This window comes from Perissodus microlepis, chromosome 4 (genome assembly GCF_051167445.1).
Source record: "Perissodus microlepis isolate ML-2025 ecotype Zambia chromosome 4, ASM5116744v1, whole genome shotgun sequence".
NCBI lineage: Eukaryota > Metazoa > Chordata > Actinopteri > Cichliformes > Cichlidae > Perissodus > Perissodus microlepis.
The window spans coordinates 28,232,383-28,247,535 of NC_140464.1; the positions used below are offsets into that span (position 1 = coordinate 28,232,383).

At 40.3% G+C, this 15,153-nt stretch overlaps 1 protein-coding gene across 1 annotated transcript; it reads right to left on the reverse strand.

Moving 5' to 3' along the window:
- Window positions 1-921: 921 nt before the first annotated feature.
- Window positions 922-14,306, reverse strand: engase (endo-beta-N-acetylglucosaminidase). The gene is made up of 14 exons (XM_084926887.1): window positions 13,974-14,306; window positions 12,178-12,254; window positions 11,893-12,094; window positions 9,543-9,691; window positions 9,223-9,377; window positions 7,374-7,522; window positions 7,032-7,200; window positions 6,854-6,960; window positions 6,335-6,446; window positions 4,116-4,303; window positions 3,843-3,985; window positions 2,308-2,407; window positions 2,107-2,218; window positions 922-1,603 (listed from the first exon to the last, which is right to left on the reverse strand). Exons 1-14 carry the CDS (start codon window positions 14,057-14,059, stop codon window positions 1,226-1,228), a joined length of 2,127 nt encoding a protein of 708 aa, XP_084783013.1. The 5' UTR covers window positions 14,060-14,306; the 3' UTR covers window positions 922-1,225.
- Between the last annotated feature and the right edge of the window lie 847 nt (window positions 14,307-15,153).

Here is a 15,153-nt window from a genome sequence, read left to right on the forward strand (position 1 = left end):
GTTTGCTCCCAAAGAATAATAACACAAAAATGAATATTGTATAACCTTTACTTTTTGGCTGGTATTAAGCACTGGCTTCACCATTGTCTAGGTGGGATGATAGACCTTAGCCACCTTGGCTCTGGGCCATGTTAGTACCAAAGCTTAGCGAACATGGTTGAAACTGTCAGGGTTTCTTTTTTCTCCACAAAACTTTATCACATAAAAGCAGAAACTAACATAATTCCCATTAGGCACAGGGGTACTATGAGTTTGAGCGGTGGAGAAGCCAGGTGAAAGCGGAGACGGAGAAGCTCATCAGCTGAGTATTGGTAAAGTCCAGCACTAGGTCGGTAGACCAATGACATAAAAATCCAGACCCACACGAGCAAGACGCAGATCCTGCTAGGCCACATCACGGACAGTCAGGTGTACGGATCCAAGGGAGACAACGGCCAAAACAAACAGGCAGATGAACTAGACCCAAAATACTCAGGCACTTGCAAAATTCGCTAGATCGCCAGTAGAAAACAAGAAGGTTTAAAAAATTTTAAGATGTATCAAAGAATATATAAATAAAAGATAAAAAGATATCGGTATAGTACGTTAACATGCTAATATTAGCATTGTATTAGCTTAGTTATTATAGCAGTTAGCATGGCTGTAGATTTGATTGTATTCACTTATACAGACTGTGATTAGATATTCAGACAAAGACATAACACAGTATAAGGGTAAGGTGCACCTTTCATTTGTTTAGAATGCTACTGGCTTTACACATAACTGATCAAAACTACCAAATTTAACAAATTTCTTTCTTTCTTTTCTTGTCTGGAATGCCCAGACACCAGACTTATTTGCCCCAAATATGGATCATATTTGCATTTTCGTACAGGTTACATATTGCTTTTATCCCTTCAATTTAAACTTTTGAAAATATCCTCCAGTTATCCAGTTTTATTTTTGAACATTCTTGTTAATAACTAGATCTTAAACAGGATGTAAAATGTTACAAAGCTGTATTCATAAGTATACTTACACAGCCTCAATTCACATTTCACAAGATGTTTGACATGTTTCTTTAAGCTTCTACTACACTGGGATGAGATTGGTGATTACATCACTGATGCACACTGATCCTGAAACAAATTAAGGCATTTCTCCACATTTTGCTTCACAGGTGTGATAGTAACAGTCGTAGCATGAGAGTAAATGAAGATGCTACTGGTTGGTATTTGTGTAAAATTCATTTCGAGGAATCCTTTGTGTAGCTGAGGCTTCTTCTTCCCCAGTGGCTCTCTGGGACTGGGAAACCCATCTTGATCACTGGCTCCACCACCAGCTCCAACAGGCCAGGAGGTTCTGGCACTCTCAGCTCCGTCACCCTGAACAAATTGGAATACGAGCGACCCACCAGAACCAACTGACTGGGGGGGATGCTGGGATGAGGTCCTCTCAGCTGTCGCCAGTACACCTTGAAGTGACGTACGAGGTTGCCAGGGTAGTCCCAGCGCAGAGTGGCGTTGAGGAGTGAGGTTCCAGCCCCACGCAGCCACACCACGTCATCAATGCACACACCTTGAATCCTGTCTGGGGGCACCTGCAGGCTAGCTACATCTAAGACCTTGTAGAAAGAGACAAATAAGAAACATGCTAGAACCAGATTTAAGTTCAAATTTTGAATAGATTACTTCTCAAAGAAAACTGGTAACCTTACTGCTGATATTGTGAACCTCTGTCCATCATTTCTTTGTCTGTCTTGAAACCTGTTCATTTAATCTGCTTCAAACTTGGAGAGTGTATTCTCCCAGTTTAATCTCAAGTGGACTGGAATAAACATATTTATCAGTAACTTTACATTTGTCTTCATGTCATCTGTGGCTAATAAAATGTGTACCAAATACCACAAAATAACCCCACACAAGCCCAGTGTGTAGGGCTTATTTTTTGTTGTTTGCCTTATGCTTTTATTTTGTTGTACTAATGTAAGGTGACCTTATAGGTCTTTAAAGGCACCTATAAATAAAATGTATTATCATTATTATTTATGGATCCAAGCTTACATTCTAATCTCTAACAGCAGGCACAGAGTAATACATCGAGGAGTACTTGCTCCCACTGTCTCACCATGAGTTCTCCCACCCTGCAGCTGAAAGGCCTGTCCTCAGGCTGTCCGATGCGTTCGATCTTCACACAAACTTCTCGAAGAGTGCAGCCGTGAAGCTCCAGCTGTGAACACCTGCTCACAAACATGGGGAAAAAAATAAGTCCAAGAACTTCAACTCTTTGGAGAAATTAAAATCACTCAACTGTTAGTGCTCCACACACCTCATGGTCCAACCATTGTGGTTCAAGTTTCCACATAGCTGAGTGAACTTGTTCACTAACTGGTGCTCGTCATCCAGTACTTCAGGGGATACACTGTTAACTATAGACACACAAAAACACCCAACAACGACTCGACTTGCTGTGTGATTTGGAGGCAGGATCACAAACCTTCAATAAATGATGAATCCACTAAGTATCAGCAACTGTGTGAAACTAAAGCCCCTAAGCCTGACGAACAGCACTATGTAATAAATTGAGACATTAATAGTAACGTGAGAATGAAGGGCACTTTTTTAAAAAATAAATATTCATTTTCAAAGGAGAATTTTTATATATACACTGCAAACACCTGTTCACAATATATATATACACTATGAACTGGTGCCTTTTATAGCACCAGTTCACCTCAGCACACTGTTTTTAAGGCCTGTTGATCAGCATCTTGGAGAACTTGCCACAGTTCTTCTGTGGATTTAAAATGTCTCAGTATCTTCTGTCTCCTCGTGCAATCCCAGACATAATCCCCGATGTTCAGATCAGGGCTCTGTGGGGGCCACACCATCTGTTGCCGGGCTCTTTGTTCTTCTTAAAATAAGATAACAAATATTTCATTTATCCCAATGTTAGATTTTTTTAATAGCAGTTAAAAATTAAGTTAAACAAAACAAACGTACTAAATGGCCTAAATCATGAGGATACTCCTTTATGACTCTGGATGGATGATGTGCTGCTAAATGAATTAGGGACCAATAGGATGGTTCTACAAAGGTTTTGTTTATTGAATATTGGTTTTTGTATGAGACCTAATGGCCTCGAAGTGCCCATACTGTGCTGTAAACATGTTTAAAGTTCTTTATTTGCAGGTCTGCCAGAACAGGTTTGCGCACTGTAATGTTCAATAAACACATTTTCCTCATCCAGAACATCGCTGCAACACTTCTTTTGACAAACTCTATATTTTGCCTTCCGTCTCTTTGAGAAATCACAAGAGAATCGAGGCGTCAAAAGCAAAAAAACCCATATCTCTAAAGAAATGGAATTTTTCTGATTTAAGCAAGAGTTTTGCTTAGCAGAGTGTCTATAAGCCAGACTATTCTCACAATCATACAGTTTAATATTCAAACAGCTCAGTGCCAACGCTGAGGTGTCAACCTGTGGAATCCAGAAACCAATGGATGAGTCTCTTAATCCATCTTTTGTATACAGTCTATAGTTTCCAGCCATTGAAGAATAGTAATTTCATATAGTGTGGATTGAAACACTGCAAAGTCTAAATATCTACACCACTCACCAAAGGAAGGGTCCTTTTTCTCATTTTTAAAGAGGCACTCGCTGGGTAAACTGTCTATAATGAAACTCAATAAGGTAACAGTTTATAAAAACAACCAACAGCCGTACAAACTTAATTTCACACATGAAAATCAGTCAGTTTTTAATCAGTCTGCTCCTTAAATGTTCTCAACTATAATGTAAACCAATCACCACCAAATGGTGGTGATTCAAAAAGATTTTTTGAAGGGTCTTAAGAAACTCACGTTGGATTTCCTGGACATCGACGCGTGTGCACTGACTGGCATCAGTCATCTTCAGCTCCAAGGAGACTGCAATCCCAGGAGACGCCTTGTAGATGAGGCTCACCAGTGTACTGGACGGCAGGGGTACATGGATGGAGAAGATCCTGAATCAAGGAAAAAAAATGAGAAATGAGCTGTTGCATATGTGCCATAGACTGCAGTTCTGAGTTTTCTATGTGAAAATAAGGTAGAAACTAAAACAAAATAAAGGCTCAATCAAACAAACCCACACACTTGGCACAAACTGGAGTGGTGTGGCTTGCAGGGATGAGTCCGTCAAGCAGCAGCGAACAACTTCCATTCCAGGCGTCCTTCGGGCAGCCAGAGCTTCTCAGCCAGCCGAGGCCCCCTAGAGTCTGGTGGTAGTACAAAGGCTGAATCTCCTGGGCTGTCAGGTTGAACCAGCTGCTATTTGTCTCATGCTGCATACAGGGAAAAAAAAAAAAAAAAAAAAAGAGTAAAAAAAAATAGAAAATTACTCTGCACATTTTTAAACAATGTTAATAAACTAATACAGCAAATAATACACTTTAATAGGTTTGACAAGTAAACTTTTGAGTAACAAGTAAGCTTTCAGCCGCTTACAGCTTAACGAGGACCTGTAAAACATTACATGTTACAAACCTCTGTAAGCATGTTGATGTTAAAGTTCATGACCATACAATTAGAATAAGACTGAACAAGTATGGCTTGTTGCAATGGTTGTAGGAAAAATCCACTTCTCTCTGAACATGAGAAGACAGCAGCATGGTTTAGGTTTGCAAAGTTGTTGTGTCTGAACAAACCACAAGACTTGTGGAATACCGTCCTTTGGACACACAAGGGGAGGTGCCTGCACCACATGTGGAAACAAACACCTCATACCAACTAACGAGCAAGGTGGTGCAGAGATGACGGTTTAGGTTGGTTTTCAGAGGATGGGACCCGGACACCCTGCTGACCCTGAACTCCTCCGTACACCAAACTAGTCTAGAGTCAAATGTCCGGCTGTCTGGGCGATAACCGATCATCTTAAACACACAAAGTAAATCTACAACAGAATAACTGAAAGTGGTTCAAGACATTAACAAGAAGTGTACTTTGTTTTTCACAGACTAATTCTGGAGTTTGTCTTTTTTAAATAAATAATTACACTGTTGATGATGTTTGTTTGTTTTTTAAATTATCACCTGATATGCAAAATTTTTATTTCCTTTACAAAAAAAAAAAGGGACAGTATTCACTGTTACCAGTACAACAGTGAATACTCATATTACACGAGTAAGGCCTCTGATCCAAAAGCACAGGCTTCAGCTTGGTCTTGGCTTCAGACAGTTTCTTCTATTCTAGCTCTATAATGATGTCAGTGAGATCATTACCAGAGGGGGACACCCTAAATAAGGCCATCTGAGTCACAAAGCTCTCTGTAAGCACAGAAGACCACCCACCTGCTGTTCAAACCTTCTGTTTGTGAGGAAAAGCTCTGTTTAGAAGAATGGGAGACGGGACAGCAATGTCAAACAACTTAAGGGGTGTACATCAAAGCTATACAACACCTGAGAAATCAACCCTTTTCTACACAATCTATGACGCTAACACAAAGTTAGCACACCCCTCCACACTAGCCAAGCAGATGAAACTTGACTGGGATTGAAAACAAAACAAAAGAAGTGATGCAACAGCTTTTAGAATCACACCTTGTTCCAAGTGTACTCAGATCACTGTCAGCCCTGTAAAGTGCTCCAGGGCTGTTTTTGACTTTGCCGTTAGTTTTGTGGTAAAACTTCAAAGAAATATCTTATGGAAGTTCTCCTTATTAGGGTAGAAATATGTGCAAGTATGTATGAGCATTTCTTTTAGGATTCGTTTTAAAATTCTTTTATTTGCTTTTAAAGCCCTCCATGGCCTAACCCCATCTTATCTCTCTGAGCTGCTACAGCCTTATACACCCACCCACTCTCTCAGGTCAGCTGATCAGCTGCTCCTGAATGTACCCAGAACTGAGCATAGAGGAGATCGTGCTCCAACCTGTGGAACGATCTCCCTTCAGAGATCAGACAGGCTTCTTCTCTACCTGTTTTTAAATCACTCCTGGAAACCCACTTCTTCACCCTGGCCTTTGACACCACGTGAGATTTTGGTTTTTATTTTTAGTGTTATTTTAGTTGTTTTTAGTTGATTCTATGCTGTTTTATCTTGTTTTTTAATATAGGGCTGTTTAAATTTTTATGTATTATGTGTTTTATTTATTTTTGCTGTTTTCTGTTATTCTATTGTTTTTAACTTATTTTCTGTACAGCACTTTGGTCCTGTGCTGGGTATTTTAAAGTGCTTTCTAAATAAAATTGGACTGGATTGGATTGGATGAGCAAAAGAAAGTTTAGTGTCATATTGTTATTGGCATTTACACAGGGAGTAATGCAAAGGTAATACATGAAGCAGTGTAATACATAAATAACGCTTTACTTCAGTACCTGTCCTTGCCAGTAGACGGCATTCCCAAAGCCCTGGCAGAAGGAGGAGACGAAGGGGAGCGGTGAGGCTAGTCGGTGGATGTACAGGTAGTTTGACAGAAGAGCCCAGAACCTGCACACAGGACAGACCATCTCAGTCTTTACACTGACTAACATGCCCCACATCAATTTTCCACATATTGTCTATATTTGAAAGATGGATGCTGTGTCCAGTTCTCAAAAGTGTTGCAAATGCACAAGAGCCTTAACTTAGCATTTATTCCAACAGCCAGCAAGGAGTGATTGTAAGTCTGAATGTGAAAAAGACTCAGCTTCCTCCCCCTATTATGGTTCTCATTAGAGCCCAAAAGGACTGACAAGTGAGAAGTTACTAGCCTCTCAGTGCACAATCTCACTTCTGCTGCTCACTGTTAAAAAAACAAGACAGTGATGGCTAAAGCCTTCAGCTTATGGTGCCTACACCCGTCTATAAATACAGTCTATGATTTTCTCACAGAGTAGATGTTGCACTAGTCTCACTTGTCTTGATTCTTGCGGAATTCACTCTTATCCTCATGAGTCTCGTATACCCAGCCAGGAGCAAAGATGGCTACAGAGAAGTTGTGCCTTCGAATGATCTCCAGCGCCTGCAGACAACCAAAATCAGACGCTGCACGGTACAAGCACAAGCTGGCAAACACAATTCACAGTTTCTTACCTTATTTGTCTCAAACATTCCTCCTACTACCTCTCCTCGAGCAAACACATCCACTCCAACATAGATGTCAGCTTGGCGGTCTTGGAGCGCCAGGTTCTTCATCTCTACTAGGTTCTCCTCCTTCCAGTTGTAGTTGGTAAAGAGGCCATCACAAGCATCAAAAAACACCCTGGTATGGAGATATTGACACGGATACATAACTGTTTGCCAGGAACTGACAGGCTAGAAGCAATCGTGATCTAAAAGGTCTGACACACTTCTGTGGACCAAAGTTCTCTTTTTCAGTCTTTGTTTTTGATCAGATGCTATAAAGGAAACACGTTTTGTTTTTTTTTAATCTACCTGTTGGACTGGTTGAGCTCATTCTGCCATTTTAGCTCTCCATTGTCAAGTACACTGTCGTACCACAGCACAAGGCTGCCGGACACTCTCTCATGCATCTGGTCTGTCAGATAGCGCAGGAACAGCGGCACATTTCGCACTGCAACCTCCTGTAAGCAGAGAGCAGCACACATGATCCATCTGCTACAGGTGCAAAGACCGACACTGTCATGCAATCGGTTTACTTTTTTCCAAAAGGTAAGCACAAATCAAAGCATACATCAGTAGTACAGTGGTCCCTCGCTATAGCACGGTTCACCTTTTGCGGCCTCGCTGTTTCGCTGATTTTTGTGTGCAATTTTGCATGCTTTTTTTTTTTTTTTTTTTTTTAAAATACACAGCGCATTGTGTTCTGCATCCTGATTGGCTGTAGACCATTGTCAATCGTGACTCTGAAGTGCTATACTGTGTGTTTGTACGTTTTCTCCCCAACAAACACGCCAATGTCAACGAAACATTTTATACTACTGGACTTATTTTTCTTCAACGGTTTGAACTTTAAGAGTCTTTAAACAAGAGAGAAAAGTGTGAAAATGTTCATGCCTGTCTGAGAAAAGTGTATATAGTGAGTAGTGAGGGGTTTTACATTAAAACATCTCTAATAATTGTAGAAAATAAAGCTGACTACTTTGTGGATTTCACCTATCGCGGGTCATTTTTAGAACGTAACTCCTGCCATAAACGAGGGACCGCTGTTTATGATTAAATCATTTCTTTGGTCTGCTCCAATAGATGGTAGAGTAAAAGCTAAATACTCACAGCCTGTTATTAATGACAGATGTAGGATTTATTTTTGCTTCTGTGGCTTTTTCAGTGATTTAATAGGTTTTCAATAAGATTGCATAAAGGCTGTCTGTAATCCTTCCCCCCTACATCTACTGACAAAGACTGCTGGCGCTGCCATTTCTGGGAAAACTGTACATTAAGACTTACAGCCTACAATTAAGTATTGTGTAAAAGATGACTAATTCGTCTCAGTCCGGCGGGACTCAAAAAGAAGTCCTGTTGTATAGAAGTATGTTGGAAAATGGTCCCCTTGGCCCAGGACTCCATAGAGCATTGAGTTTATACTCTGTCATTCATTTCAAGTGTAAAAAAATAAACTGAAAATAATTTAGGCTTTTTTCCTTTTTTAGATAGTTAAGAATAGAAACTGGAGACAGAGAGAGCAGGAAGATGGAACAAATGGCATCTGGTTGAAGTCAAACCTGCCACTGCATTAAACACAGGTTCATTATGTCAGCTACACTGGCACCCAATATGTTGGCTTTGTAATCATCAGGAACTCTGTCCCTGACTGCCTCCTAATCCATGCCATTCCAAGCTATGGTCCTCAATTGGAAAAGAGTGGATTGCCCACTCTGAATCCAGGACAAGTTCTTGATCAAGTGCAGGAGTTTATGTACCTGAGGGTCTTGTTCATAAATGAGGGCACAAGCAGCAGAAATGAGCTTCCTCTGAAGTGTGGCTGAGCTCTCCGTTCAAGATAGGATGACGAGTTTGGTCATTAGGAAGGGACTTGGAGTGGAGCTGCTACTCCTCCACATCTAAATAACCCAATTTAGGTGATTCGGGCATCTGTCTACAATGCCTCTTAAATGAGGTGTTGCGAGGAAACCCCAGAATAAACACAGGACACACTGGAGGGATTATATCTCTTGGCTAGCTTGGAAAACACCTCTGAGTACCCTGGATGAGCTGGAAGAGCTGACTAGGGGTAAAACTTGGTGCCGGTTGGGAGATGGATTAAAAAATTGGCTGTATTTCCTAAACAGTTTGTTTTAGAGGTGAGCACAGAAGCTTTACTCACACTGAGCTTGTTCTCTATGTTAATGAGCCAGCCGTCAAAGCCAAAACAGTGGCTAATCTGGACAAGTTTATCAGCTACTCTCCGGTACGACTCCTCATCTTTCAGGAAGTCTTCACACATCGCAGCTCCATTTATCCACTCTGTGATGAAAGTCCCTGTAGACCACAGCAGTTTAACATTTCAAGACAAGAAAAGATACCATTTTTCTTTCTGCCAACATACTCCATTTCTTTTAGTATATCCTACATTTTAAATTTATGATGCTATTTCAGACGTACTAAACTGGGTCTGGTTCTGCTTTATTGAGACTTTCTGCTCACCAATAACAATGACTCCATGTTTGTGTGCAGCGTTGGTCCACACAGCTGGAGGAATAGTTACCAGGTGGTGTGAAAAGTAGTTAAAAATATCGATGTACTGCCAGTGGTAGAAAGCATATGGAGCCTCTGCATTTGTGCCCTGAACAAACCTTAGAGAGGAAACAGAACAAAGCCTGTGTGAGACCAGTACAACAGTGTGACTGTAACAACATCTCCTTGTGAATAATGAACTTAAACCAAAGAAATAAAAGCTTAAGCCACAAGTTTAGGCTGTTCTAGGTAAGGTGTATCAAACTGTAGCATTTACAGTACATGTAGTTGGTTGTAACTGGATGTGTGTTGGGATTTACAAGCATTTCGAATTTTCTTCTAGCTGGGAACAAGTGACCTGACATCTTTTCTCCAGAGGAAGAAAATGTGTCAATCAGATCTAAAATAATTTAAAGTAGTAATGAAACTCTACGCGTTTTAAGGTTATTTTACGGCATGGAGCCTCACTAAAAACTGTCATATATACAAAACTGCCGTTTGCTGCAGTTTTCTTAAGTAGCTATACCATGGTCCAAGGCAGCGGTCTCCAACCTTTTTTGCGCCACGGACCGGTTTATGCCCGACAATATTTTCATGGACCGGCCTTTAATGTGTCGCGGATAAATACAACAAAATAAAACTAGTACCGGTACCGAAAAAAAGAAGATTTATTCATAACACACGTGAAAAGACCCAGGAAAACCGAGTAAACGATCAAAACGATAACAAAATAACGCTGAAAACCGATAAAAACCCTGAAAACCATACATTTCACACCTGAGCCTCAACTCTCGCGGCCCGGTACCAAACGACTCACGGACTGGTACCGGTCCGAGGCCCGGGGGTTGGGGACCGCTGGTCTAAGGCATAGTTTGTGGGCTGGCCCTTAGTGTGAATGATGGATCTCAGAACTGGGCAGAGCAGCAGCCTGTAGTCAGTTAGAAGCTAATCGGTTGGATGACCTGGTGCAGTGTCTAAGAATAATTCAGAATGAATAATTACAGATTTTAATATAATACACTGGTTTTAGGGTGGACCCTTTAGTTATTAAATCAAAGGCAGGGGATTAGTTGTGTTGACCAAATCTTTTCAAAGTAAATTAAAGAACTATTTGTGTCAAAGATGATAAGAGGAGAATATGTCCAATATTGTTGCAGTCCCTTAAGCATACAATAATGCGTAAGGGACTGATGTCCTAAAACAGGAAGAAACTAAAATGCTGTATGTGCCACCAGCCACACACACACACACACACACACACACACACACACACACACACACACACACACACACACACACACACACACACACACACACACACACACACACACACACACACACACACACACACACACGAAACATAGGGTCTATGCTAACTAAAGCCACAAAGAAATTATGCTTTCAAAAAAAATTGTTGGTAAGATAAAAAAGGCAAAAACAGCTCTTTATCACCTGTTTGCATGTTTTCTGACCGTCTGCACTGAGACAGAAGCAGCTACTGTCGATGTATAAGCCTTCCCCGTCACATACGCTGTCTGTGCTTGAAATGCACAGACAGGATAATTTAATTATTAGGCTGCTCCATGGCCTGTTTCCTGTCACGCACGCTGCTGTTTTGGCTGCAGCTCATTATTATTGTAAAAATATGCCACTTTGACCGTAGGCCTGCTGATATATTGCGAAAGACACTTTGTTTTCTAGAGCTCTCATAAACATAGCTTTTGTTCATGTATAGAATCGATCAGCATTGAGCATGATTGCTAGTGTTAGGGTAAATGAGGCAAAAATGCCACTGAAAGTGGTTATATGGAAAAGGACTAATATACAAGGACTGCTGATTCAGCGTGGTCCTTGTGTAAGAGTACCAAACAATCAGGATTTAACACCATAACACACCCACACATATCCTTTTTGTGCTTAACATGCACGGACAGAAGAAGGTTATTATTTAAAGCACCATAGTAAACTGCTCTATTGATCGTCTATGTTAAAATACGAAGAAAACTATCACACCCTATTATTAAGACAGACAAATATCTGACTTTAATTACAGTTTTGTATTTCAACAAGCTAATTAAATATAGATATTTGCCAAGACAACAATTTTAGCTGTACTCTTTACCCCAGTGGCTTTAACCCTTTTTATAAGGTCAGCATGCACAAGGTTTGGGTGCTCTGCGATCATATCGCAAGGTGTCACATTAAGGTCTGTCAGCAAGATTAGCCAGAAATCACTGTGCTGAATCTTATGATTCAGAAACGTGAAGCATAGACAAAGAAAGTGCGTATCACATGTTGGTATGACTCACTCGCTTCATACCTGTCATCAAGGTAGCCACCCATCATGTCATGAGACACCAAGGTCCGTCGCAGACAACGGTCCAGAGGAGGCTCTCGAGGTGCCAAGGGGACAACTGCCACACTGAAGGGGTTTGCCTTACTTCTTGTCCACGACAACAGATCCTCCATTGATTCAAGACCGCAGGTGATTGGTTCAGTGGTGTCAGCATCATAATGTTTCTCTTGAAGACAACAAGAAACAGCATGTACAAGAATGTACAAGATACCAGCTTTAACTCAGATCTTTTTAGACTTGTAACCTTACTAGGTAGCGGTGACGCTGTATACGTGACGACTTCACAAATAACTGAGTCCGTGGGCTGATCCAAACAAGATTCCAACCTGATAAAGGATAAGAAACCAGGAAAAGGGTTTTTTTTTTAATTGGTTTTTAAACTAATCTGATGTGACAGTATTTCCGAAAAAGGTTCCCAGACATCAAAAATTTTTCTGACAATATTGCAATTAATCGGTTCCCAGACAGAGAAAATTCCCTTAACATAAAAAAGTTGCTCTGGAAGAGTCCTGGAAGAGTCCAGCACCCACCGGAAATGAGTCCGAATTGTTGCCGGTGTTGTGCCAGAAAGTGATCGCCTGCCAAAACCTGATTTCCAGTGTTTCCTGGTTTTTATGTGTAATCTCTTTGTGTATGTTGGTAAATAGACTTCAGTGAACAGGGTTTACAAAGGGGTTATATAGAAAATGTAAAAATTACATGTTTTTCAAGTATCTTTATAACTCTGTGTTATTGTACTTACATTATAACCAATCCGGTCCTTTTTGTCCACTTAAAATATGTTTACAGAACTGTTGTTATATTTGTTGCAATATCTTCTGTCCTCTTGGCCAGATTGCTCTTAAAAAACACATTTTTAACTGGATAAATAAAGGATATATAAAAGTCACTGCCAAAAACTCATTACGGCTTCTACCTTGTTACAAGAATGCTTTTTGTGGTTCAAGATGACTTGATATCATTCATACATACATATATTTGACATATGTCTCACATATTATAGACCAACAAGTTATTTATAGCAGTTTAAATACGAGCAATCAGTTTTTGGCAAATACCGGAAATCATTTTTTGGCACAACACCGGTAATGTGGAAAGCTCCTGTAACAAGGACTGAATGGCTAATAACAATGGACCGGACACCCCATACTCCCGAAGCATCCCCCATGGGACACTCCAATGCCTTTCCCACACACTCTCAAATATCATTGAGGGGATAAAGAGCTGGTTCAGTGGTCTGCGACCAGGACAAAAACCACCTTGTTCCTCCTGTATCTGTGGTTCAACTAGCAAACACTCTCCCTTTCAAACAAACAAACTGTGGTTTATGAAAAAGTCCAAAAACAAAACACAGCTCGGGATCAGTTTAGACAGGTCGTTCCTCCCAGTCACGCTCCTCGATGTCTCCTTGTCGTTGCCCACTCAGTGACTTCAATAAGCCTGGTTACTCTGAACTGTCGGTTTGATGCATAAGCACAAACAGTCAGGGATCGTTCCCTGACCCGAAGGTGCAGGGAAGCAACCTTCTCATCCACGAGAACCCCAATGTATCTGGCATGATCCCCATGAATAATCATTCCCTTCCTGCTTCCTGTACTGTGTCCCGTAGTTTTCTCCTTTCTCTTCTCCTAGGTGAAGAGCTTAACTTGACAAGACAGAAGATCTTGACCGGAAGTTCTCTAACATAACAACTTTTTTTGGCAACGTGATCGATCATTTCCTATCCTCTCTTTGAGATTTAAAAATCTGTTTTACAAAAGACACCTGACAAATATCTCATAGCATTTCAATAAAGACATTTCAAGTGGCAAAAAGGTGATTAATTATAATATCAAACGCAGAGCAGGAAGAATAGCAGACTGTTAAAGATACTTGCAAAACTGTTCTTTATTTTATATTTAACGCCATAGGTTATGTTGACTACAGCCTATTTACCAAAATAAATAAAGATATAAGGCATAAAAAAAAGAAATACGTATATCGGGAACTTTTAGGCCTAATTTTCACACAGCAGGCAGAAGGTCTCTCCTGACTAAATGTTGTACCTCTTTCCTGCGACGCCATCACTTTCCTCTCCGTTCTTTCTTTTCCTTCGTAAAGGAAGCTGGATTTCCTCACCACTCGATGCCATTTCCCTGAATTTCGTGCAGAGAGTAATGAAGTGTCAAGTTATCTGAAGACATGGAAACTGAAACGGCTTTTCAACCAGTGAGGACGTCGTTCTCTCTCTCATTCTCTCTCAAGTTAATAGGCGGTTGCAGACAGCTGAAAGGTGCACACCACCACCTACTGTACAGTGTGTACAACATCATGTTATTAACAAACTAAATCAGCTCCCAACCAGCTGTGTTTCTCTCAAATAACAAAAATTGCTTTCCTAGTTCTATTTACACCTTCGGCCCCACCCATCTGTTCCCCAAATACCCTTCAATGACCGTTCCCTTCCCTGCTTCCTGTTTCCCCTTTCTCGTGTATTTCACATTTTTGAAATATTTTTTCCTTTCTTATCCTCATACTATCTTTTCTGCCATAGTTCCATCCTTATCTTATTGATAACTGCCCTTCCTTCACATTTTCCAAGTGGAATGGGTATTGTTATTTCTTTTAGCAAAGAACCTTTGCTAATTTATCGGCATTTTCATTTCCATTCCAATTTCACAAACTAAAACGACGAAGCTGGACAACGTGGGAGCTGTTTAATATAATGTGATAAAAAAAAATCTGGTTTGTACTTTTTGATGTCACTATGGTCGATATACAAAACCTGTAGGCGTCAAAATCCAGTTGATAACACTCAATTTAAGCCACTGTAAATTACCAAACAGCTATAAAAGAATTGATGATCTAATTTTTTATTTTTTTATTTTTTATTTTTTTTTAACAATTTTTAAGAAACGGGTTAGATTAAACATTAAACTCAGTGCCCGATCAGTAACATTTTGTATTAACGGTTTTATTTTAAAATAAATATCTATTTAGGGCTTCTTCTGTTTTTTTTTTTACCATGTCATACAGCAAATGACTGTATTTGTTTAATTTGTTTATGAGAAGGTGGACAGCGGCCAGCTGGACAAAAGAGTACATCTTTTGTTTATGTGCAGGACCAGACTCTTTCGCTTTGTAAAGATTAGTCTCTAACGGAAAATACAGGTGCAACAACACAGAGCCCCGGAGAAGGTAAAAATGGCGGCTACGGATCAGGCGAAACCTCACACTCTTGTCCCG

Coding starts and splice junctions, on each gene's coding strand:
- engase (XM_084926887.1), bottom strand. CDS start 14,059: ATGGCATCGAGTGGTGAGGAAATCCAGCTTCCTTTACGAAGGAAAAGA. Junction 3,986..4,115: donor ACCACTCCAGTTTGTGCCAA/GTGTGTGGGTTT, acceptor TCCTTGATTCAG/GATCTTCTCCATCCATGTAC. Junction 1,604..2,106: donor GCAGGGTGGGAGAACTCATG/GTGAGACAGTGG, acceptor TCTTTCTACAAG/GTCTTAGATGTAGCTAGCCT.